The sequence below is a fragment of the Loa loa genome (genome assembly GCF_000183805.2).
Source record: "Loa loa unplaced genomic scaffold supercont3.16, whole genome shotgun sequence".
In the NCBI taxonomy this organism is placed as follows: domain Eukaryota; kingdom Metazoa; phylum Nematoda; class Chromadorea; order Rhabditida; family Onchocercidae; genus Loa; species Loa loa.
In genome coordinates this window covers 211,549-234,165 of record NW_018108196.1, presented here as the reverse complement: position 1 = coordinate 234,165, position 22,617 = coordinate 211,549, and the positions used below count along the sequence as shown (strand labels likewise).

Here is a 22,617-nt window from a genome sequence, read left to right as displayed (position 1 = left end):
TGAATTTATTTCCCAAAAAAATTAGTTTCAAATTAATATAGTAATCAATTGCATGGAAAATATTATTTGTTTTCTTGTGTCAGATAATGACACAAAGTAGAAGAGACAAAGGACTGAAGGACTTTTATTTAGCTGTCTTTCATTCGCATTTGGAGATGCTTCAATGAACCGACGGTTTAGTCTTGACCTGTAATAGATTACTTCATAACTGATGAAGATTTGAGTTATGATAAATTGTAAAAGAAAACAACCATTATCGACAAATACACAGTATCTAATTAATCTTTTGCACTGAAGAAAGTAGTTGAATCGATCAGTGTTGATGAATATGAAATTGAATACTAACTCTGAACTCTCTTTCGTCTCATTCTTCTCTTTTCTTCCTTTCTTCTGAAGTTCGCATCAGCAATTCAATTTTATTATTTATTGACTCATTAAGCAATCAACTGTCAAAATTTCCCATGTATATTGCAACATTTAACTCCCAATTCACTATCTTTGTAAAATAATTACGAAAATTTCTCATCTCAGTTCTATTCTCACATATATCATCATATCTAACTAACATTTTTTAGGATTGACTGCTTACCGTAGCACTTCTCTTTCTTAAGTTTCGTTTTATTTCATTGTCAGTATCCAACCTGTTGGATAATTCTGTTCCACGAACTTTTTTCTCTTGAAAAACAAACAAACAATCGCGAAAGTTATCAGAATTTTGTAGAATATAATCTGTTAACGTAATCTCATGTTATAACGCCGAAGTTCGATAAGATATTGAAAGAAAGTTTAAAAACGGACTTGGTTTAGAAGATGAAATATCGTGCCGTTGTATACTTCTGCAAATAGAATTTGAAGCTAATCAGTTTTTATCGAGAATCATCGCCATGTTCTCTGTTGTCCTCAATGGAAAATGCAAATTTTTCGTAAATTTGAAATTTGTCAATTTCTGAAGTTGTGCTAAGTCAGGTAAACTGACGCAAAGGTTCGAAAAACGTAGTTTTGAAATAGAAAAGGAGAAGCTAAACAGATTTAAATGGTGCGAGAAATCAGACAGGTTTACTTCTTCGATTTGTTGATTATATTTGAAGCCTGAAAGTTAATACATTTTATAAGGAAATATTATTGCTAGTTAAAAATTTATTACAATTACTTTTTATTTTACATTTTAAAATCTGTTTCTTTTAGCATAAAAGCACAGGTACAGCAATGTGAAAGAAACTGAAAGAAACTGACCTGGTTTCCATCGCGTATTTCCAGTTTTGATCCTGATTTTGGTGCCGTTTCCAGCTCACTTTTAGAATCTGAAACTTGCATTTTTGCAGTTTACATTGAATACTATAACAAAATGTTAAGTTTATATGAATTTCTTATTTCACTGCAGAACCATTTGATCGAAATTAAAAAACTAATAGATTATCTCTTAATGACTTCCCGAATCTATCCCACTGCAATTTTCGGTATTCAAAGTAATTGCACTAGTAATTTATTTGCAAAGAAAAATTACAATTATTGAACCGAAAATATTGGAAGAATTAATAATCGCACGAATATGAATTTTAATGCAGCCGAAAATGTTACAGTAAAGATACGATCACTTTGGTGGTCCTACATAGGGATCACGATAGATTAGTACAAGTGGACCTACCGTTCTTATCAAATTTTGTTTTACCACGCGTCACCAAACGGAAAAAGCTTCGTGGTGTTTGGTAAATTACGTCTTCTGAGAATTCACCATATGAAGCCATGTAACGTAATAATTGAACGATATCATTTGCCGAACATTCAACAAACGTCACCTGTAAATATTCAACAAACTTTAGAAATAGAAATTATAATGAAATAATTTAAATTCTTGAGTCCAATAAGTTTTCAATTCTTTGCTTCTTATTACCTCAGTGGATAAGAACTGTTGAGTGAACTTCTGTTCCGGAGTTATAATATATGGGGAATGGGCTGAAATTGATTATTTCAGTTAGAATTTGCTTACAGTAATCAATTTTTCGCAATGTTGATATCAAAAAAAGATTTTCGATGTAAATTAATGTAAAATTTTCTGCATTGTTCTACATTGTATCAAACAGTAAAGAATTTGTTAATTTTTGTTCAGCTTACTCCTTTTTACCTTTGTCGAGTTTCACTTTTGCTGGTCCACCTTTATCCGTAAAGAGTTCTTCGCCTTTTTCTTTGTAATAAATATATATGGAAAGTATCACAAACATGCAAATAAAGATTAGCGTAACCATAAATCCCATCAACATTAGCACTAACTTTGTTGCAATCTCGTTTGGGATACCTGGAAGTGATTATCAGTAATCCTGAAGCTTATCAGCAGTCATGATATTCAAAAGAATAATAGGTAGGTTCTGTTATACCCTCTTTGAACTTCAAGTCATAGAGCGGTTAGTCATGTTATTCAATGGTGATCAACTTATGAAATAAAAATGAAAAATCTTAATAACCTGCATAGATAACGTTGTGTTCATCATTACCGTTGAAATGTTGATTGATACTGGAAAAGAAAATTTATCAGTATTAAGCTAATAAACTTTAAAAAAAAATTCATTTTGGCACAATTTAACAATTAATGATCACGAAGAAAATTATATGAACATTTGGAACACCTGAAATCAACGGAATAAAATTTTGGAAATGTGAGTAACTGTTAATCTCCCCTATAAAATCATTCATTCAATATGTTTTTCTTTATGAACAACATTCTTGTTCAGTTTGAATAAAAAACAAAAAATTCTTCAAGTTGGATCAGATTTATCAAGAATGATTGCATTGTTTTACAACTTGTCTTAGAGGCAAAAAAGTACAGTGAGAATCCATTTGTAAGTGATTTATTTTGCAAGATAATTGGAAATATTAAGCAAGTCATGCTATTTCAAAGTAATGAACAGTCTGAAGTGCAATCAAAGTAACGGAAGAGCCGCAAAGTTAAGGTCGCTATCTTCACAAATAATTAAAAACTATTATTTAACCAACAGAACGAATACAAACAAGATGATGAGTTTAAATAGTTAATTAATTAATACAACACTGCTACAACTCACGTTCGGTTTACTGTAACAGTAATGTTACTATTCTTTTTCCATCCTAAAATAGTTAATCATCATTAACCATATGGCCGTTAATTTTCATTTCAATTGATAATTATAAGTGGAATTCAGGCAAATTTCAAATTTGAGAACTCTTTGTACATCCATAATATATTACCAACAGTGAAGTTTCTCCACAATTTGAGTTTATCATGCAGTTTTCCTTCTTGATCTTTGTTCACTGAAATGAATCTCTTGTGGTGGCAATATTTTCAACAGTATTAGGCAACTCTTTTCGTTCACGTGGTGCCTGTCAACAAAAGCATTAGGTTTATTTTTTGCTGGTTCTGGTTTTGAACCTGAATATTTTACACAAAGGCGCACTTTTTCTAATTTAATTTATATGACGTTTGGAAACATCCAATGTCTTCTACAGTTAAATTAAAAATACTTTAATTAGTCTAGAGAACTGAGATTTTGCTACATAAAACATTACTTTTTCGCGGTAGTAAAGATAATGTGATAATATAACCTACGAGTATTTCATATTGTTTTTCATACCTTTTGCAGATTTTTGCTGCGGTAACTTTCGTACTGTTGGCATCAGAAGGAACTAACCGTTTCTTTGAACGAAATTTAGAAATAACGCTTAAATTAAATTCTTTCGTCATAAAAAGAAGAAATAAAGTAATTTGCATAATTTCCGTAAATTTCAATTACCTTTCCGCTTTAAAAATACCACTAAATTTAAAAGAGTTCCCAAAAAAAGGATGGATGGTTCAATGCTTTATTAATCATCGTACATATATTATAATTAAAAATAGTATTATGAATAGCCTATTGGAATGATAACCTTCAAACCTTTTATAATGAAAGGGGAAGATCCAAATTTACATTCACAATACTTTTCTCTATGTTATGAGCCAAGACGTTATGCGCAATTTTCAAAAAGATGGTATGACACTTTTATGATGAAACGTGTATTTACATCTATACTAAAAAGTTGCATTTTCAAACCTTTGTTCAGAGTTCTTCATCATTCTATTTGGTTATCTGTTCAGACTCACCATATTCTTAATTACTGAAAGAATGCCGACACGCTTAATTAAGCCATCGATACTTTTCCAATAATTCCTCCTCAAATTCTACTAGATTAGTTTCCTGCATTAGCATTAACATATGTTTCTCTTGTTCAGCTTTATTCAACATTGTTTTCAAAGCCCCTTTTCATAGGATACTTTGTTGAAAATTCTATCTCTCTCTTTGTTTTTTGCATTTACGACTTTCTTAATACATGCATATTTAATACATGGTGAGGTGAGTTTGTTACATATTGAAGAAATATTGCATTATCATCAATTTTCTTCTTTTTCAAATTTAAATCTTCCACATCTTCACCGCTTTTGATATTATCATCACAAGCATTTTGTTCTGTTTAAAGTGTCACAGGTGTGATTCAATTAGTTTGATCCTTTTCCTTGACCGTTAAATTTCATTAATGTTTATTTGTCTGAAATGAGAAGACCAATGAACCTTTTCATGATCATTTATTATTTTCAGGAGAAAATTTTTCGTTATCCTGATATTTTTGATTATAAATACATTTTTTAAGCATTTTGAGTTCAAATCTGTCTTGTCTTATTGAAAGCCAAAATGTGACCCAAACTGGAAGAGGAACTAATGGAGAAAGAGTTATGATAATTCCCAAGAAAATGGCAAAAGAGGGGAATTTTTATCTAATTATATTCATTCCTTAATTGTTTGAATCACTGACTACAGTTTTACTCGTTGAAAAATGAAAGGAAAAAAGTAAAATGATAAGAGAAAATAAATTTTAAATCTTATAGTAATCAGTTGTTTAACGATTTTTCCGAAACCCAGTTTTATCTTTAAAAAGGCAGAAAAATTGTATTTCGGCTATCTGTTATCGATGCCAGTCTTTGAATAACTTGATAAATTCAAATTTCACATCCAAAACACTAAGGAGACAAAATGGCCAATTGATAAATACAACAAGCAAAGCGATAGATTTATGGAAGCGTGAACTGAACGTAAATCTCTCCACTACCTTTTCTCTTATTGCTTTATCTGCCACGGTAAAACAGCATTTGCAATGAAAACGAGGAAAAAAAAAAAGCAAAAAAGAAGAGATATGCAAAAGATGAAAAATTGAAAATAACTTTCCATCTTTTGCATATCTCTTCAAGCACTCTATCAATAGAATCATAGCAAAAAATCGTTAATTTTCGGACTTTTCATCAGTTGAAATGGATGGCTCATCGTTAAATTGTTTCCAGTTTTATAAAATTTGGAAATCAAGATGAAAATTCCAGGAATATTTAACGATTCTCTTTAGGATTCCGCAAAATCTTTAATGTAAAAAAATTGGTATGATCACCTGATTTTCTTTATAATTCAGAAAGGATTGAAGGGTAGGAATTTGAGAAATTCCGGTTCGATAAATTAGTGCAACTGAATTTCAGGAATTTCGATTAAAGTAAAGACAGGATATAAATGGAGGATACTAGTACGTTAATAAAATGAAGAAGAAAGAGATATGCAAAAGATGAAAAGTTGAGGAATGAAAACTTTGTAAAGGGCTTTAAGGGATAATAAATGTGAAAGGTGATGAAGAGATTCATGTTTTAAATATAAGTGGTCACATCATCTTCAAATATTTTATAATAGTAAAACTAACAGGTTGTAGTGTTCGTGTTTCGCTACGATCGAACTGAAGCGACAAGGAACGATTCCTGATCGAGTCTGAACAAATCGGATTTTATTTTTGAAGTGGCATTCATCCTGAAGAGTGTTCATACAAAATATTTTAACTGACTTAGATTTTGTAAAAGGACGTCACTGCATGTTTTCTTTTTTTGTATTCCTTGTGATTACATCAATATATATTGTCGCAGAACGTTATTCTATTCTAAGTAAACACATATATTACTTACATTACTTGTCAAAGTAATTCAAATCTTGTTAATTGAATTTCCTTAATTAGTTAAACCAATAATCCATTTCCAATTGAAGTTGGCGCATAATGCTGAAAAGAATTTGAAGTTTACGATTAGCATGCAAATTTATCGTATTTATGCGCCAATAACAACAAACTACTAATTTCTTTGCTCATTTATTAATTAATATTTGCATAAAATTTGCGCTGCTGAGCATTTAATACGTAATTTTAATTATGAAACCATTAAAAATAAGCATATTTTTGACAAAACTTTCAGGAATTATCAATATGCAATTAACTTTTTTCTGCTGATGATTATCATAACAGTAAGTTATTACTCGAACAATACAGATAATGTCACATGAAGAATTGGTATTCGATGGAACCATAAAATTTATTTATTTTTTCTTAAAGAGCGCAAATTGCAGATTCTGAGCAGCAGCTGCTTCAAAGTAATGTATCCTAACGCGATTCTTCAAAAACCAATTGTTACATGCGAACCGGGACGAATTCTTATTGAAGTATCTTATTTTAATTCAAGTGAATAACTTCATCACTTTATCATTTAACATATATGATTCGGCCATAAGATGAATGGATTACTAACCTACTCATTCGTTGTCGAAAAATCCCAGCCCTATGCGGAAAAGATAGGGAATCTAAAATTCTGCAAGTAATCTTGATACTTTGTGATTTTTCTGGTTCAGAAAAAGTTGTGTCTCTTTTCTCGACTTCACCAACTTTCTTAGGTTCTTATTGTGATTAGGTGAAATTTTCATAAGCAGTTGAGCGGCTCATTCCCCACCCCACATTAGGAAGAAACTCAATGCATGACAGGTGAATCACTTGCCTTAAATGTAAGCATAAAAATAAATGGATGCTCAACCACTACTTTTAATTTGATTCTTCTGTCCATACTTGTACATGCTTAATTTTATCTCGACTTTTTTTCATCTAATCACTTAAATCTACAGATAATGCAACACATGGAATACATTCTTTCATCAAATATACCCTGAAGAATATGCTGCAAAATTATTTCTCAAACAAGTCGCTCTAAAAGCTGTTCGTTCGAACGAGTAAATTAAATCCATCTCATATCTATGCAGAAGATCATATAGACGATCCAGATTGTGCTTCCAGGAACACAAATCAACTCGCACTGTCACTTGGGGATTGTCGGTATGACAGTCAAGAAAACGGTACAGTATTGCTTGGGTAGTCTTTTTAACTTTAATTAACCTGTCGTTCTGTTTCATGCATTTCACGGGAAAAAACAGCATCAATTCTAAAGTTAATTCTAAAGTTTTCATTTCTAAAGTTTCTTAGTCAAGAAAGATTACGAGCTTTTATTTTCTGTTAAATGCTTTCAAGCAATTTTAAAAAAATTCGGCGTCTTTCATCTATAAGATTTGCATAACTGTACAACTACTCCGTCTTTCATCACTGATAGTGACCGATCCTATTGTGCTCACTGTGTTTACCAAAAGACAGATGTCGTCGAGGATCTTCAGCAGTCACTTTCAGTAAGATATAGTGTGGATAACATTTCGACACCTATCAGTTGAAGTTATTCCCAACGTATAATTTTCATTATTATTTTTTTTCATTATTATATAACGTATAATTTTCATTATTATATTTTCATTATTATTTTCATTATTATAGTACTGAATATTTCAATGCCTGTATTTTCGGATAAGTACAAGTTAAGATGAAAATTTTCAGGGATTCCGTACCATCTGATCTAGAACCACAATTTGACTTGACAGGATCTAGATGCAACTATCAGATCAAGCGGAATTCAATCGAGGGACCACTTATCCGTTATGCATCACTTGGAGAAACTGTTTACCACGTTTGGAAATGTTATGGTGGTAACATATAAATATTTATGGTTTTGATTCTGAAGCTCAGTTTTTCATCCCTGACCAAATATTTCAGAAAACATTCAAATATTGGTACAAAACTGCTATGTGGAAGATGGTGAAGGAAATCATATCCTGATTTCGGTTTTCCAGAAAATTCAGCTCAGGTAATATGCAGTAGACATCAAATTTGATAAAATTTCATCTTTTCTTTTTCTTCTCTTCCAGCCGTATGTCCATTGTCCAAAAAATAAAGAGCGTGACACAAAAAGAAGCAGGTCCACAGATGCATTTGTTCAGGCACCACCAACAAAAAGAACATTAGCAGCACAAGTGACACCGGGAATAGCAGTAGAAATAACAAGTAAAGAATCATGGAATGCAGCAACCAGAGAGCTTGATTTGATAACATTGCCAGCATATTCGCAGTCGTTGACAGCCATCACAGAAGCATCGAAAACAGAAGAACTGTTTTTTATATCTACAGCTAATGATTATGGATTCGATCTGGTGAGTAGCGATCCATTGCCACCATCCATACATCCAACGCAGAGGAACTCTGAAGAGGAAATACAAGTAGAACTAAGGTAATCTGTTAGTCATCTTGATGTATTCGCATATTTGTTTATTAACTTGCATTTCTTCACGTATTCCAGCATTTATCAACGACGAGCAAAATGGAATTCCTTCACCAATAGAGTAGTAGAAAAGGATGTTTCTTCGGAATCATTAGAGAATAACAAAGATCACTCACTACCTTTCATATGACGTAAGTGGCGTGCTAACGATTCTCGAGTCACCTGATGAAGTTATTTACTTTGGTAAACTTTTGATCAATTTCCTTCATTTTTCAGGTGATTAAAATTTATTTTGAATAACTGATCTTGTACTAAATTTGGGCGAATTTATAATTTCTTCGGCTTTTAATGAACAGATTCATTCAGCATGCTATCCTGAATATATCTTCCATAACTTTTGCTAATTAAAACAAAAGTGTCAAGGAAAAGACGAATCAAATTAACATAATTTATGTTATATGATAAGTATCTAAAATTTAGATATGCCTGAAGACTAACCGAATATGTTTAAATCAGTATGTTTCTATCAACTGGAACTGATATGACAACGGATTAGATAAAATGAGGGCCATTTGCAGATGAAGTGATGTCAGTTTTAGATCCTTAAATATTATAAAAGAATAATTCTTTCATTATGCAAATATCATTACAGAAAGCAAATATCTATTAAGTGGAACTCGTCATGATACAATTATCCGTGGCATTACAAATATTGAGAGCCATTCTTTGGTGAAAATACAGGCTGCAGCTCGTTTTCTTGGTTCTAATCGAAGTTATTACCCTATCGGTCATCCTGATATTTATCACAATCTCATGCATTAGGCATTACCAATCCCGTAACCACATCTTAATTTCTTGTGCTGAAATTGATGGACTGCGACAAGAAATCCAGAATTGCTGCGCTTCGTTTTAACATGATAACTTATTCTCGAAAGCGACCCCAATATTACTCTAAATAACCAGTTATTTCATGGCGGTATGTCAAATCTTTCGGCATGTAGTGATATAGGCAGTATTGGCAGAAGTCCAAATTAATAAAATTAATGAGCAAATTCATCTCGAACTTGCAATATCTGCTTGCCAAGAAAACAAAAAAGAATAGACAATTCTGGGCCAATCAATCACGAATATTTGGCATCTAGAAATCATCGATATTTCAGCTGTTGAAGAACTTGGAAGAAAAATCTTAAAAGTACTATTAAAAATAACCGATTTGCATTCCACCAAAACTTTAACCATAAAACAGATAACAGATCAGCAAAATATGCTTTGACGATATTTACGACAAAACAGTTTCATGCCGTTCCAACATTTTTTAAAAATAGCACTCTGCAAGACGTCATACAGTCGGATGCAATTGCATTAGATCGATGGGTACTTCGCCAAATTTTATTCTTCTAAATGATGATTTGCATTCAAGCCATGTTGGAAAGTGAGTTCATAAATTGAAAGAGAGTATTTGAAGGAAAAAAAAGTGATTTTTTGACCCCCATGAATTCTCTTTTGCACTTTTCCAAAAACTCTCAGTATCGAATCTATTCTAGTTTGAATCTTCACATTTCCACATTTAGTAAATCGAATCAAGGAAGTAAATCGGCAGGCTATTGATTGTTAGACATCTCAACATTGCTATAAATTTAATTGTTAAATTAATAACTTTTAACAATGAGACTAAGATTATAATATCAATTATTTAATAGAACCAAGGGAATGACAAGCACGGATACTTGAAAACAATTTGGCAATTTGAAACTATTTTATCATACTTTTATTCTTAAAAGTTGCTGAATTTTGTAGAAATCAATCATCAATAAAGATTTATAATTAATCAGATTTATAATTAATTAATACTTTAAATAATTAAACTATAAACCTTGTCAAAAACATTTTGATAGGTATAAGAGCTTTAATAAACAGAAAATACGTCGTTTTTTCAAAAACGCAATCAAAACAACAAACGACGACACAAACTGCAAACTTTTCTAAACTTACTGAAAATTTCTATTTAATTTTGATCGTCCTCTCTGACAATTTATTAATTTTTCAGCGATTAATATTTTAACAGTTACAATCTTCACTGACTTCCTTATTCAGCGACGATTTCCATTTTTGATCATCATGTCTGTAACACCTGATACTGTTGAAGTTTATTTCAGAGACTTCCTACTGAAATGATTTCTCACATTGTGAATTCACTTCGAGTAGTAATGTCACGCATCAGTTGTGTAATTGTATTAAATTCGTGACAAACAGCACTCAATCTAAGAAAATGAAAGGTTTGTGAGATATTCCTATGCTTCATTTCCAAGTAAAATTTCAGCATAAATGTTTTGAAGTGCTATCTGAAGCTTTTAAATTTTTTTGTATTTTTCAGATATTTAATTTCAAGTTAACCATTCGTCTATTGTGAGTTGAGTTTACTAAATCTGTGCTATTATTGCTAAAAACTGACATACTTAATGATAAATAGATGCTGCGAGTAATTATGAAGTTAATAAAAAGAAAAAAAAACAACAACTTCGTGGTTACTAGAAGTCATTTAGAGAGCGCAATATTTTTAAACACTCTTAGCGCCATCAATTTCATTCCGAAGTGGCATACATAACCAATCAATTTTTAAATCAGTTCATAAGTTTTGCTCATAAGAAGAAACAAAAATCACGTCCTTCGTGCATGGGAACCTGTTTTTTAGTAAGGTTGGTCCCATGTCTCTCTTATCATCTTTTTTAACTCTCTTTTTATATTTCACATTTATCTATTATTAATTATACTGTAGAAATGTTGCTCCTCTTGCTGCTAGTATAGAGTGAACATGGAATGGTTGGATTAAAAGAAAATTTCAGTAATAAGGACGATAATTCTCTCAACCTACCCATTTCATCTACCAACCCTACCCAAGTTATCACTTATAATTCATTAATCGACCTTACTTTCATTGTCAACTGGTGATCAATGTGAGCATATGTTATTTTCACTTTTCGTTCTACAGCGGTAATTGCAAAAAGAAAAATTGACTTGATAGAGTTTGTGAAACTTTATCGAAGTAGTTCAGATAACGCTTAAAGATGTGAATGATATGTTTCTGAATGATATGTTGAATATTGTTTGAATGATTGTTTCTGAATGATATGATGAATGACATGTTTTCCTTTAAATATTGGCAAGTATCATCTTGTTAAGGTTACTCAACGACCATTTTATTATTCGTCATTTGAACTATTCATGACCTTAAGCACCTGATGTATCATTCGTCATCATGTTAATTACTTTTTGTTTTGAAATTATTATAGAGTCAACTTGCCAACATAGTTGTCAACATTCTTCAACAATTTTTCGGCTCTTACTAATGAACGAAATGACATTTTCGGAGCATCTGTTGTATCTCGAATACATGCTGAACTACGGAGAATTCAAAGAATTGTTATTTGCCTTACATTTATTTATGTTGTAAATCGTTTCCGAAATCTAATAATACATTATTCCTTAGAATAAGATTAATATGGAAACGTAATATGTCCTATTTGGAATTTTCTTGTTCCAAGTATCTCTTGAACTATCGGTCATTCAGATCACCGTTCACAAAGGGAATGATTTTGATTTAACAGATTTTAATTGAATTTCAATTTATGCAAACATTGGTGAGCCAACCATCAAGAAACACGCAGGCATGGATAGCAGGCAACGACAACATTATAACCGCATTGGTTTTCTTTCCCAACAGCCCTTTTGCCAAAATAACAGGTTTCATTTGATCATCACCATGAATAGCAGTGGAGATTGTTCAGAAGAACTTTTGATGATGCGGCCTATGTACTTCCTCTTCATTCAATTCGATGGATTTCTAAATTTTTTCATATTTACATTTCAATACAGAAAGAGCGATTTTCTTTGATAAGCCTTCCAAGGGAGGAGACTGTGCTAATACTGTGTTGCGGTGACCATACAGAAACGACCTGAGTAAACCTTTTCAAAATAAGTACTTCTTCTAAAGATCCCTCACATTCTTTGAAACTTAAAGCTATTATGCAGTTAGTAAACAAGGCTTAAAACTTAAAGATCAATCGTTGGCAACCACAACTAATATCTCAGATATTACTGCAAATGATGTCTATATAATAGTTGTAATTCAGAAATTTTCAAAGGACATAGTTGTTGCAAATGATAGTATTCATTGTATCACTACAAAACCATCTCTGTGCAATGCTTTCACATATAAAGCATCACCATATCATCTTGATGTTTGTATTTCAAAAATGCACAAACTTAGGCAAATTTATCTCCCAATTTATTAACCAATTAAGAATTCTCCCATTTTCCACTATTTTACGTGTTGACGATAAATTTCAGAGATGAATAAGTATTATAGCATATAGCAGAAATGGAATTATTGCTTCATTTTTTTGAGATGATTGGATTGATCATTAATGTGTTGAAAGTTAGTTACATAAACAAGAAATAACCAATGTTTTGATAATTAAGGAGAACGTTACACAACAAGATCTGAGAATCTTTCAGATGATGGTAGTGTGGTAGAAAGGAAATGTCAAGAGACATTTGTCTTCTCTTTCTTCTTTTAACAATAAAATGCATTTCTTTTCAGGAAAAAGTGTTTTCAAGTTTTTCTTTTTTTTAAATTCAAAAGGAATATTTCTGAGAGAAAATATTTACCAATGAAATGGATGTTCATAATAATCGGAAATTAAGAGTTGCTGAGAAGAAAAATGAATATTTCTCATCGGAAGTTATAAGTGACGATATGTTGGATTTTCAGTTTTTGTAAAAATGAATAAACTGATGAATGGTTGATGAATGAAGTTTGAAGTGTTAGTTGATTGAAAATCAAGCAGGAGAAGAACTTTGGCCCGTTGGAGGTGGGATGTGTGACTGCTAAACTTCAACCTTGCTAAGACACCTTTTTTTGCATCCTCTTTCCCTGGTGTAATACTTCTCATCGTCACTCAATAACTCCCATCAAATGACATTTTATTAAGCAAACCATCTGTGATTCTCTGCTCCCGTCCGTCTCTTCTTCATTTGATGAACAAATTTGCCTCATTTTATATAAACACGAAATTTGGGTAAACAAAACATATAGCTTGCTCGATTCTTTACTCCATCTTGCTTGTTCTACTCCTTTCCAACAGCTCTTCTGGCAGTTGTGACAGCGGGATTAATTACAAAGCAGTCAGTCCTCTCGGTAATTGTAGCATGTTTTCAACAAAATCGACACTGCTGTCTTTAAGGTTTAGTAACTCGTAGTAAGGCGGTTCAAACTCGCACTCATTCATAAATCAAACAGAAGAATAGCTATTTAATCACGATTTTTTGCTGCAAAATTGTAGCGCAAATGTCGCGTTCGCAACTAAAAAGTGGTGGTACTAGCTTGACTAGATAATAGATTAGTTGCAATCATATCAATAAGAATGGTTTTAATAAAACTGTGGTGCAAATGAGGGAATTAACATTAGTATTCACAGCAATGATAATATTAAATCAAATCTAATGTTCAAAATAAGCAGAGTAATTCATAATTGGAACGTTAAAGCACGTTGTTTGAATTTAATAGCAATAGATTTGCAACTTTTTGGCGGTTCCTAAATATATCTATTATCGCTACTTTTCTGCACTGATGACCAAAGGCATTTTCCTCCAATTTTTCGTTACTAAATTCACTGAAAACTTTGGAATGCATCGTATAGTTTGCTTTTCTCCAAAACGTATAATACAAAAATATTCTGAGAATAATGAAATAAATTTAAATTGTCATTGTAATCATAAAAGTCGGAAAGCTTTTCTATCTCAAAAGAGCATTTACCTCTTTTTAAATATAAAGCAAAGCAAACTTATCATAACCTGATACTAGCAAATTAATAACAGTATGGTAGCAGCTTATTTACTAAACGGCTAAAGTAAAAAGCTTAGATACTAACTTAAATATTTAAATACTGAAATAGAAGGTTTAAATACTTGGATATTTAATTTCTCCGAAATTCCCATTTCACTAATACAAAGGTATTGTCACACTATTTTGGTTTTGCAGATGTTGGTCAATTATATACGACTAATAGTTGTATATGGATTGTTCGCTTTTATTACAGCTTCTTATGAGGAACTATGCAAATTTGCCAGTAATATTACAGGTAATTTTGGTGTTGAAAAGTGGAAAAGTACTGCTTAATTTAATTTTTCAAGTAATATTTGCCATCTTTTCTATCGTTGAGCAATAATATAATCACAATGGTTGGAGAAATGAAAAAGTTTGGTTCAAATGGTCTTCAAGAAGATGATTTCAATTATATTCTTCTGGAATTATATTATATTCTTTTGGAATTATACTTTTAAATCAGCAAAAGTATTTTAACTTTTAGCATGTTTTATGATAAAATTTAAGATTTCATTATGATAGGAATCTATCGATATGTTAATTCAAATGCAACGAAAGAATAAGACAAAAACTGAATTTTGATAATTGGCAGAAATTTTGGATGTTTATTTTTAGAATTATCTGGTTTATTTCACGTTGTTGTGACTTAATTTCTTTTTGATATCAATCAAGCCTGGAAATTCCAAAAAGTTTTTAACTTCAGTTAGCAGCATTAACAACGTTGATATATAAAAGTGATACGCCGATGAAGCTTAAGCATTCATTACGTGAAGACAAAAAAGTGTTTGCTTTAAAAATTTTCGTCTTTTTTTAGTGCCGTCATTACGTGTGAGCAATTTTTCGAAATATAAGGAAAGGCGAAACACAAAATCACAGTTTATTTTAAACAACTTTAATTCTTCTTTCCAAGTACTCACTGATTCCTTCTCTGTATGATGAATAGATTAGCTTGAATCATTATTGACTTACTGTATTTCCTGAAAGCGCAAATGGAGTACAATTGGCACAATCCGAAATATTTAGCTTAATTATAATTGTTAAAGACATTTTTTTTGAGAAATTAGACTCATTAATAAACATAAACAGATACATTATTAAAGATTTTCTCATCCATCATTTGAATATAAGCAGTATATTCAATTCCATCATATTGACTCATGCAAGATTTAAAGTAATTATTGGTATATGAAGATGAAATTATATTTAAGCAATAGCAGAAACTTTTACTAATCTGAAATTAAATCAGACATGCGTAGTTGTTAAAATGCAGTAAAAGCAACTTGGCAACAATAAAATGAAGCTAAGTGATCGTTGAGGCGGAATTCTTTACAGTTATTTGATGCTATATCTAGTTGTTATCCATGACAATGTTGAGGTGTTATATTAAGCTCAAACACCAGTACAATTAGCTATCATTAATTCTGCTATAACATTTCATCATATTCGATTTAAATGTCTCAGATGATGATCAAGAAATGTCATCTTTAAGAGAATCAGCAATTGTTTATTAAATTACTTGAGAGAGAAAACATTTCAGATTATTTTGTTTTTTTTTTAATTGAAATTTCTGTTTAACAATCATCAGAAACTGTTCATTTCAAAATTGATCTTTAAAAAACCAGTTTTCTGTTACACAAATAACAATCACACGAATCCATTTTGAGACTAACATCAGGCGACTGAATGGTAGCACTTTCCATTCCATATTTGGGCGAAGTTTCAAATATGAATGAAAAAAAAACAATTTTTTTGATGAAAATTGATTATACGGCGAAAGCTATAATAGAATATTACGAAAAGAAATGGACTAACATCCTTATTACCTTCGTTCCTATTTTCAGATGTGGAAGAGTTAGCACATCATAAGTACCAGGTACTGGAAGATTGTTTATATTATAAGCTTAGTCAGGATGCAACTGCTATGCAAGGTAAATCAAACGCCATTAGTATTCTGCCTCCAAGTATAGCTGCCGGTGAAACTTTGGATGCTGAGGTTATTGAAATTGCATTGAAGCAACTATGGATGGTATGTATGTCTTTTGAAAAAATTAAATCAGCAAATTTCACTGAGTTTCCAACACAGAATAACTTTCTTCTGTTGAAAAATAGACAATAATTAGATAATGAGCATTCAATGATCGATTTCTAAATTTCACAGCGTATTTCTCTCCCGAAAATTGGAGGGGTCATTTCACTACTATCAATTGAAAGCATTTTCAATTTTTAGTTTACAAATTTATGTTTGCAAGAGATGACTAAAGCGTGCTAATTTCTATACATGACATCTACGATTTTTATTTCCATATTGAAATATTCTGATTGTTAATCAGTAAGTGATTTTTCAGAATGAGATTTGGCATGTGATGAATATAAATGGACATTTCTTAATTGTATGTTTCATTTTTCTCAAGAATTTTGAAATCGATTCACTTTTCCTCCTTTTTTGCAACAAAAACATTGGTGTAAACATAAATAAATAATCAAATAAGTGAAAACTAATAAATCCAGAGACAATTTAATTAACTGGAACGCCTAAGGCATTTCCTTAGTAAGGAGTGGTACTTTATTGTTTCGGTATTAATATGGCGAATGTTCCCAAGCTATTACAAAATTTTTTGAATGAATTATTCAAACAGTTACTGTCTCTTACTTCTATCAAGGCATTAGATTACAAATTAACGGCAATTTTAGATCTTATGAATTAATATTATTTTGCGAATTGTAAAGTGTTTGAAGGAAACCTCTAGGAGAAGTGAAAAGTGAATTAATAGTAATTAATAGACAAAACAGTTTCCCGAACTATCAATTAGAGGAATAAAAATGACAAAATCTGATAACGAGAAAAAGCGCAATCAGTTAAGTTGTACTGATAATTACTGAGAGATAATTCAGTTATCAATATAACTTAAAGTCATTTTTGTATAATCCATGGAAATTACTGTTAGTTGTACCTGTCGAAAAACATTGTTCTCGTGACAGACTCGAATTTTAAAAACCATGATTGAAATGACATATTTAGAATGGCATTCAAACCAAACAGATTTTGTGATATAATAAATTGAGGTTACATTCAATTTTTGTGGCATTAATCCTGGAGCGGAGAATGATTTACCTGCAGACACAAAATCACAATTTACTTTTGAAAGAGGGAACACAAGGCATTTCTATGCATCCATAATTCGGGTCAGAAGTTTTCAAAATGTCCTTTTATCCGAATAAATTTTTAAGTAAACTTTTTTAGTAAACATTTTAAATTTTCAATTAAAATAGATAACTAAAATAAATGAAAAAATAAGTAAGTAATTAGTTACATAGAAAGCTGAAATTTCTTAAATATATTGGAATCTTCAACAGGGAACTTATTCTTGAAATAGAAAGAATCGATAGATAAATCTATTTCTAAGCATTCTTTCTTCGTAAATTACTATCAGAACATAAATTTAGTACTTAAAAATATATACCTGGATTTTGAGTCATGGAAGGATCGCAGGATGAAGTGGGATTTCAACGAGTGGAAAACCGATACGTTAAACATACGTTTATATGGCAGGTTGTGGGTACCAGATATTAATAGTGATAAGTACGTTTTAAATCATTTGATTGCAACATGTATACATAATTTAGTCGAACTTGACCTTCAGAATTGTAATACTGCAATTAGAAAGACCAATTTGAAACATGAAGAAGGTAACTGATCTGTTACAAAAAAAAAGGCTGGAAAATTTTCGAGGACATTTTGAATTAGAAATAATCTAGAATTTTCACTGAACAAAACTTTCATTGTAAATTTACAAGTGATGACTTCTGTCATTAATTTGAATAAATTTAGTTTTAACTTTTATTTTATATTTTCATCTGACAATTTTGTAAATTGTCATTTGTAGTTGGATCATAATCTGTCTAGCCTAATGTTAGACCAATGAATTTTCCTCAACTTAACAACGATCTTACTGTATTAGCTAAGTAGCTTTTCGTTAGCCAATTTTCATTCGCCACATTTTTTGCATCCATCCGTCCAACGATCATTTCGTTTCTCAAGTATATTTGAGATCTGAGAATACTGCAAAGCATCCGATTTTTGTTCATTCGAACGTTTTGATTTTCTTACATTTTTTCTAATATTTATCTCTTATCTTTTAAAGAGTATCAAGACTTATCGAATTAAGTTTTCTAAATTAAAAAATTTCAGTGTAAAATGGTAAGAGATTTAATCATCAACAGTTACAGATTTCAAACATCAACACAAAATGGTGATTATGCACAGTTCTATAATATTGTGGCTAAAAACAATGGTAATGTTACTGGACGTTTGGAATTTAAGATGCAAGCTCACTGCGATATTGATTATAGTAACTTCCCGGACGTTAGTTTTCTTGTAAATCAAGTTGTTCGAGAAATTCTTGGTTGAAAAATTAGGAAGCATTTAAATTTTTGCCTCTAATTTTATTTTACAAAGCTAAATTATTCATTCCTTAACACAATTATTCGCATTGTAGGACGACAAGAATTGCTGCTTTCGGCTGAAATCAGTTCTTTATCCTCATTACATCAGATACTATCTTGCTCGGGGTGAAGGTGATACTCAAAATTCAATTTATCAAAATAAAATCATTTCTGATCTATTGCATAAAAAGCAAAATTTTAATAAGAACAGATTGTAAAAGAAATTGAATTATTCTACAGATGGATTGGATCTCACAAAGCTGAGGACTAATTGGCATGTGCGAGATGCAACCATCAAAGTCTTGCCGGATGAGGATGATCGCAAGTTAGTATTCCGTTATTTTTGAATACTTTTTGCAATAATCTGCATTTTGCAAGATTTAAGTGTAACAATGTAAGCAACTTTCAGAACACAAATGCTAGAAATTTGTTTGCAAGTGCGGCGTCGATCCTCAACGCTACGTATCGAGCTTACTCTTCCCATGATGGTTTCTTCACTACTTGTTGTGATTGCACCATTCTTCGGTTCTTTTCGTGATCAAGTATGTGTCTCTGAAATAAAATTCGTATAATATTACTGTTTTAACTGCTTATTTCAGAGTAATTTCTTTTTTTGCTCAACGATATTTGTGTTCACTTTACTTAGGTAACATACAAATAACTCATCTGCTTTTATTAAAGTTTCCTTTATGATCAACCTATCAAAAAGACTTGCATACCAATTGCATGCTTCTCTTGCAATTACTGTTAAACTTTGAATTTAAAGTTTTCTAATAGTTCGCAGAATTATTTTATTTTTGCAGATTAACGTGAAATTGTTTGCGATATTCATTCAGCTAGTCAGTTTCACATTTCTAGCTATAAAGGCTCCTCAGGTTGGATTTGGTGAAACTGTTCCGCACATATGTGGGTTTTTGATTGGATTATAGCTCATTTCTTTTAACTTTTAGCTCAATCTTCTTCTAGTAATGAAAACTGTCTTTTGCACTGTTCTGTTTACTGCAAAAGGTTTCTCAAACTGCAGCATCATTCAAAGTAGGCAGCAACACTAATGGGAATTCCTAATTGGGAATAAAAGACCGTAAGGAAAATTATTTTTTATTTCAATCTATTAACTGTGATTAAGGAATTTGAAAATTATTTCAGATACATTTTATGTTTTCACAATGTCTACAACAGTTGTCAGTTTACTTCTGACTCTTGTTATAAGCGCTATGTCACGAATTCGACGGAAATTACCACCTGGTAAAAATGAATAATGACAGTTATTTGTTTACATCAACAAATAGTAGTTACTGCTATAAAATATTTTTCATTATTTCTCTTTAAAAATTTGCAATTAAAATTTTATCCAAGCATTAGAATTGAAGTTTTTGATTAAAGAAAGAAATGAATTAAAATTTAAAAAAACATTTAATCACATGCGACTGCTTTAATTGTTCAAGTATCGATTATGAAAATGAAGACGATATTTTTATGAAAGCATCAAATCTTCAGCTGAATAAACAGGCTATTTTTGGAATACCATATTTCGAATTCAAATTTTTTGTAAAAATTTGCTATTCGTAGCATTTGAAAATTTGATTTTCAAAGTAATGCCCTTCATAAACGAAATTTTTTAGCGATCTAATGCAATTTCATAAATTCTTCCGTCGGATTTCAAAATTGCTCTCTTCGATCCGATGATATTTCCTGTGAATCATCACAGTAATTTATTTAAAAAAATATCGTTCCAGCACATCGATATACATTGCTGGCTTCTGCGCTCAATATCAGCTTGTGTTGCGGGAGTGAACCGAATGCTGAAATAGATGGAACTTCAGCAAAAGATTATCACCAAGACTGGCTACAAATTCACACCGCCATCAATAACGTCGTCTCGTTCCTCATTCTCGTTGCTTATACAATTGGTATCATCGTTATCTTATGTGTTTGATAAAAACATTGTACAGAAAATACTGAATCCAATTTTCTAAATTTTAATAAATGTTTTATTAAGACGAGAGACTGTTCCCATTACAAGCATTCTTGAATATCACATCAGTTATGCATTCAAAACAGTCATTTATATAAATCTTTCGATTCCAACTGTTTGAAGCAATACCTTGCAATAGCGCATTTAGTCGAAGTAATTCAGAATCTTCCAACATGAATGTTAACTAAAGGAATGAACTAATAAGCACGAAAAACAATGAAATAATGTTACAACATATTGTACTGGAATAGTGGATAAGATGTATTATAATGAGTTAAATCAAATGGAAGAATTTTATTAGATCCACCGTTTGGTACGGACAATGAGTAGGTTCATTTTCCTATCCCTTTTACACTGGAGATATAGAATTCCCAAGAAATGTGGAATGGCTTTTTCATTTTTGCCATCGTTGCCATCTGTAGATAAGAAGACCCAGCTTATTTTACCTTATCTTGAATCTAGAAAACTTTTTACCGTTCTTTGCATACTTTAAATGAAGAGAAAAAAGCTGAATTAAATTACATAAGGTGATAAACAAATGGAAGGGTGTGATTTCAAAATGATATACAAATCTGATCAATTATGAACTAGAGATGGATCCAATGAACAAATTTTTCCTAATTATGGCGCATTTTGATCTTCAAATAAGTAAATGTGATTGTATGGCTGTTATTTCATTTCGTATTCGGTGACACGACAAAAAATAAGAGACGTTATTCCCGAAATCAACAAATGCAAGATATTCATTAGTCTTATTATTCCAGCTCACTTATAAATATTTCAATACATGTTAAGTTACTTTACATACATTCACTCGTTAACTTTTACATCTTTAATGCTAATATTCGGTCTAATTCAAGAGAAAGTTGGCACAGTAATTCGAAGTACCAGTTTTCATTAAATTTAATAAGTTAACTTTTCCAAATTTTTATATGCTTGCTTGCGTGGCGTAGAATAAAAATAGATCAGAGGGTTTTAACATTGGAAAAGTAGTCGTACTTATGCTGAGAAGTGGATAGGTAAAGATTTCAATTTAGCTGCAAATTAATTGTTCCAGTAAAGTTTGATGTTCAACATTAGCTTTTAAGCTTCTTATCTTCCCAACTCTTTAAATATTTGTTTAGAAAATAAAAAGAGAATGCGGAAGCGAAATCGTTTATTCATTTCATTCTTTACTTATTCTTGAAATTCATCTTTCATTGTCGCTTTACTGCTGCAAATCAACAAATAATAATAATAGTATGCAAAGAACATTGAAACAAAAAAATGAAGGTAAAGAGACGAACAGAGAAAAATTGATAGACAGGAAAGCTTTGATCACCTCAACAAAAACCGAGGTAATAAGTGTATCAGCTGCTGATAATATCCGATTATATAATATCTGATAGCTAAAACATTAGTCAGTCAATATGAATGATTACAAATAGTATCAGAATAATAGAAGACAAAATCAATAATGCGAAATACTGCTGATACTTTGATTGTTGAATGAAAAGCAATCCAGGTTCTAATCTACCGATATTTTCTGCCCTTTACAGTGAAAATATAAACTCTATTCCTCCTCTTTATTCTGTTGTGAGAATTTTGCTTTCCATCGAATGCTTTCGGTTGATTGTCCTTTCGCCAAATGTTCCTAAGCTTCGGCTGACCTCCAAACATCGGGTTTATAAATCCCTTTATGACATTATTTACAACATTTCCTTCTCCCTTTATCACTAGAATTCGTACTTTTCATTTTATTTCGAGCTTCAAATTTCGACAAAATTAGACTAATCAGATTTTTTTCCAGCAAAATGTTCATAAAAAACTTAGAAAACAGTGATAAAAGTAGATCGAAGCGAAAAATAATACAATTTTTCAAACAACCAA

The 22,617-nt window shown here is 31.1% G+C and overlaps 4 protein-coding genes across 5 annotated transcripts; 3 read left to right on the top strand and 1 right to left on the bottom strand.

Moving 5' to 3' along the window:
• Positions 1 to 1,056: 1,056 nt before the first annotated feature.
• LOAG_00172 (hypothetical protein) lies at positions 1,057 to 2,258 on the bottom strand (the record flags this gene model as incomplete). The annotated part of the gene is made up of 5 exons (XM_003135712.1): positions 1,057 to 1,089; positions 1,234 to 1,301; positions 1,646 to 1,796; positions 1,892 to 1,953; positions 2,123 to 2,258. 5 exons carry the CDS (start codon positions 2,256 to 2,258, stop codon positions 1,057 to 1,059), a joined length of 450 nt encoding a protein of 149 aa, XP_003135760.1.
• A 5,236-nt stretch (positions 2,259 to 7,494) lies between these two features.
• LOAG_00171 (hypothetical protein) lies at positions 7,495 to 8,636 on the top strand (the record flags this gene model as incomplete). Its single annotated transcript, XM_003135711.1, has 5 exons — positions 7,495 to 7,526; positions 7,729 to 7,877; positions 7,945 to 8,012; positions 8,097 to 8,455; positions 8,525 to 8,636. 5 exons carry the CDS (start codon positions 7,495 to 7,497, stop codon positions 8,634 to 8,636), a joined length of 720 nt encoding a protein of 239 aa, XP_003135759.1.
• A 1,214-nt stretch (positions 8,637 to 9,850) lies between these two features.
• On the top strand, positions 9,851 to 11,793 carry LOAG_00170 (hypothetical protein; the record flags this gene model as incomplete). The annotated part of the gene is given in 6 exon segments (XM_003135710.1): positions 9,851 to 9,878; positions 10,494 to 10,591; positions 10,603 to 10,671; positions 10,821 to 10,852; positions 11,290 to 11,344; positions 11,737 to 11,793. 6 exon segments carry the CDS (start codon positions 9,851 to 9,853, stop codon positions 11,791 to 11,793), a joined length of 339 nt encoding a protein of 112 aa, XP_003135758.1.
• A 1,747-nt stretch (positions 11,794 to 13,540) lies between these two features.
• Positions 13,541 to 20,834, top strand: LOAG_00169. Of its 2 annotated transcripts, XM_020445361.1 has the most exons (12): positions 13,541 to 13,643; positions 14,487 to 14,586; positions 16,172 to 16,356; positions 16,676 to 16,720; positions 17,804 to 17,910; positions 18,558 to 18,693; positions 18,827 to 18,905; positions 19,014 to 19,098; positions 19,183 to 19,315; positions 19,577 to 19,679; positions 19,920 to 20,018; positions 20,510 to 20,834. In XM_020445361.1, the coding sequence occupies exons 2-12, from the start codon at positions 14,487 to 14,489 to the stop codon at positions 20,707 to 20,709; spliced, it is 1,272 nt and encodes a 423-aa protein (XP_020304171.1). In that variant the 5' UTR covers positions 13,541 to 13,643; the 3' UTR covers positions 20,710 to 20,834. The 2 variants fall into 2 exon arrangements, with proteins under 2 accessions (XP_020304171.1, XP_020307083.1); XM_020445362.1 differs by lacking the exons at positions 13,541 to 13,643; positions 14,487 to 14,586; positions 16,172 to 16,356; positions 16,676 to 16,720 and adding an exon at positions 17,383 to 17,513.
• The last annotated feature ends 1,783 nt before the right edge of the window (positions 20,835 to 22,617 follow it).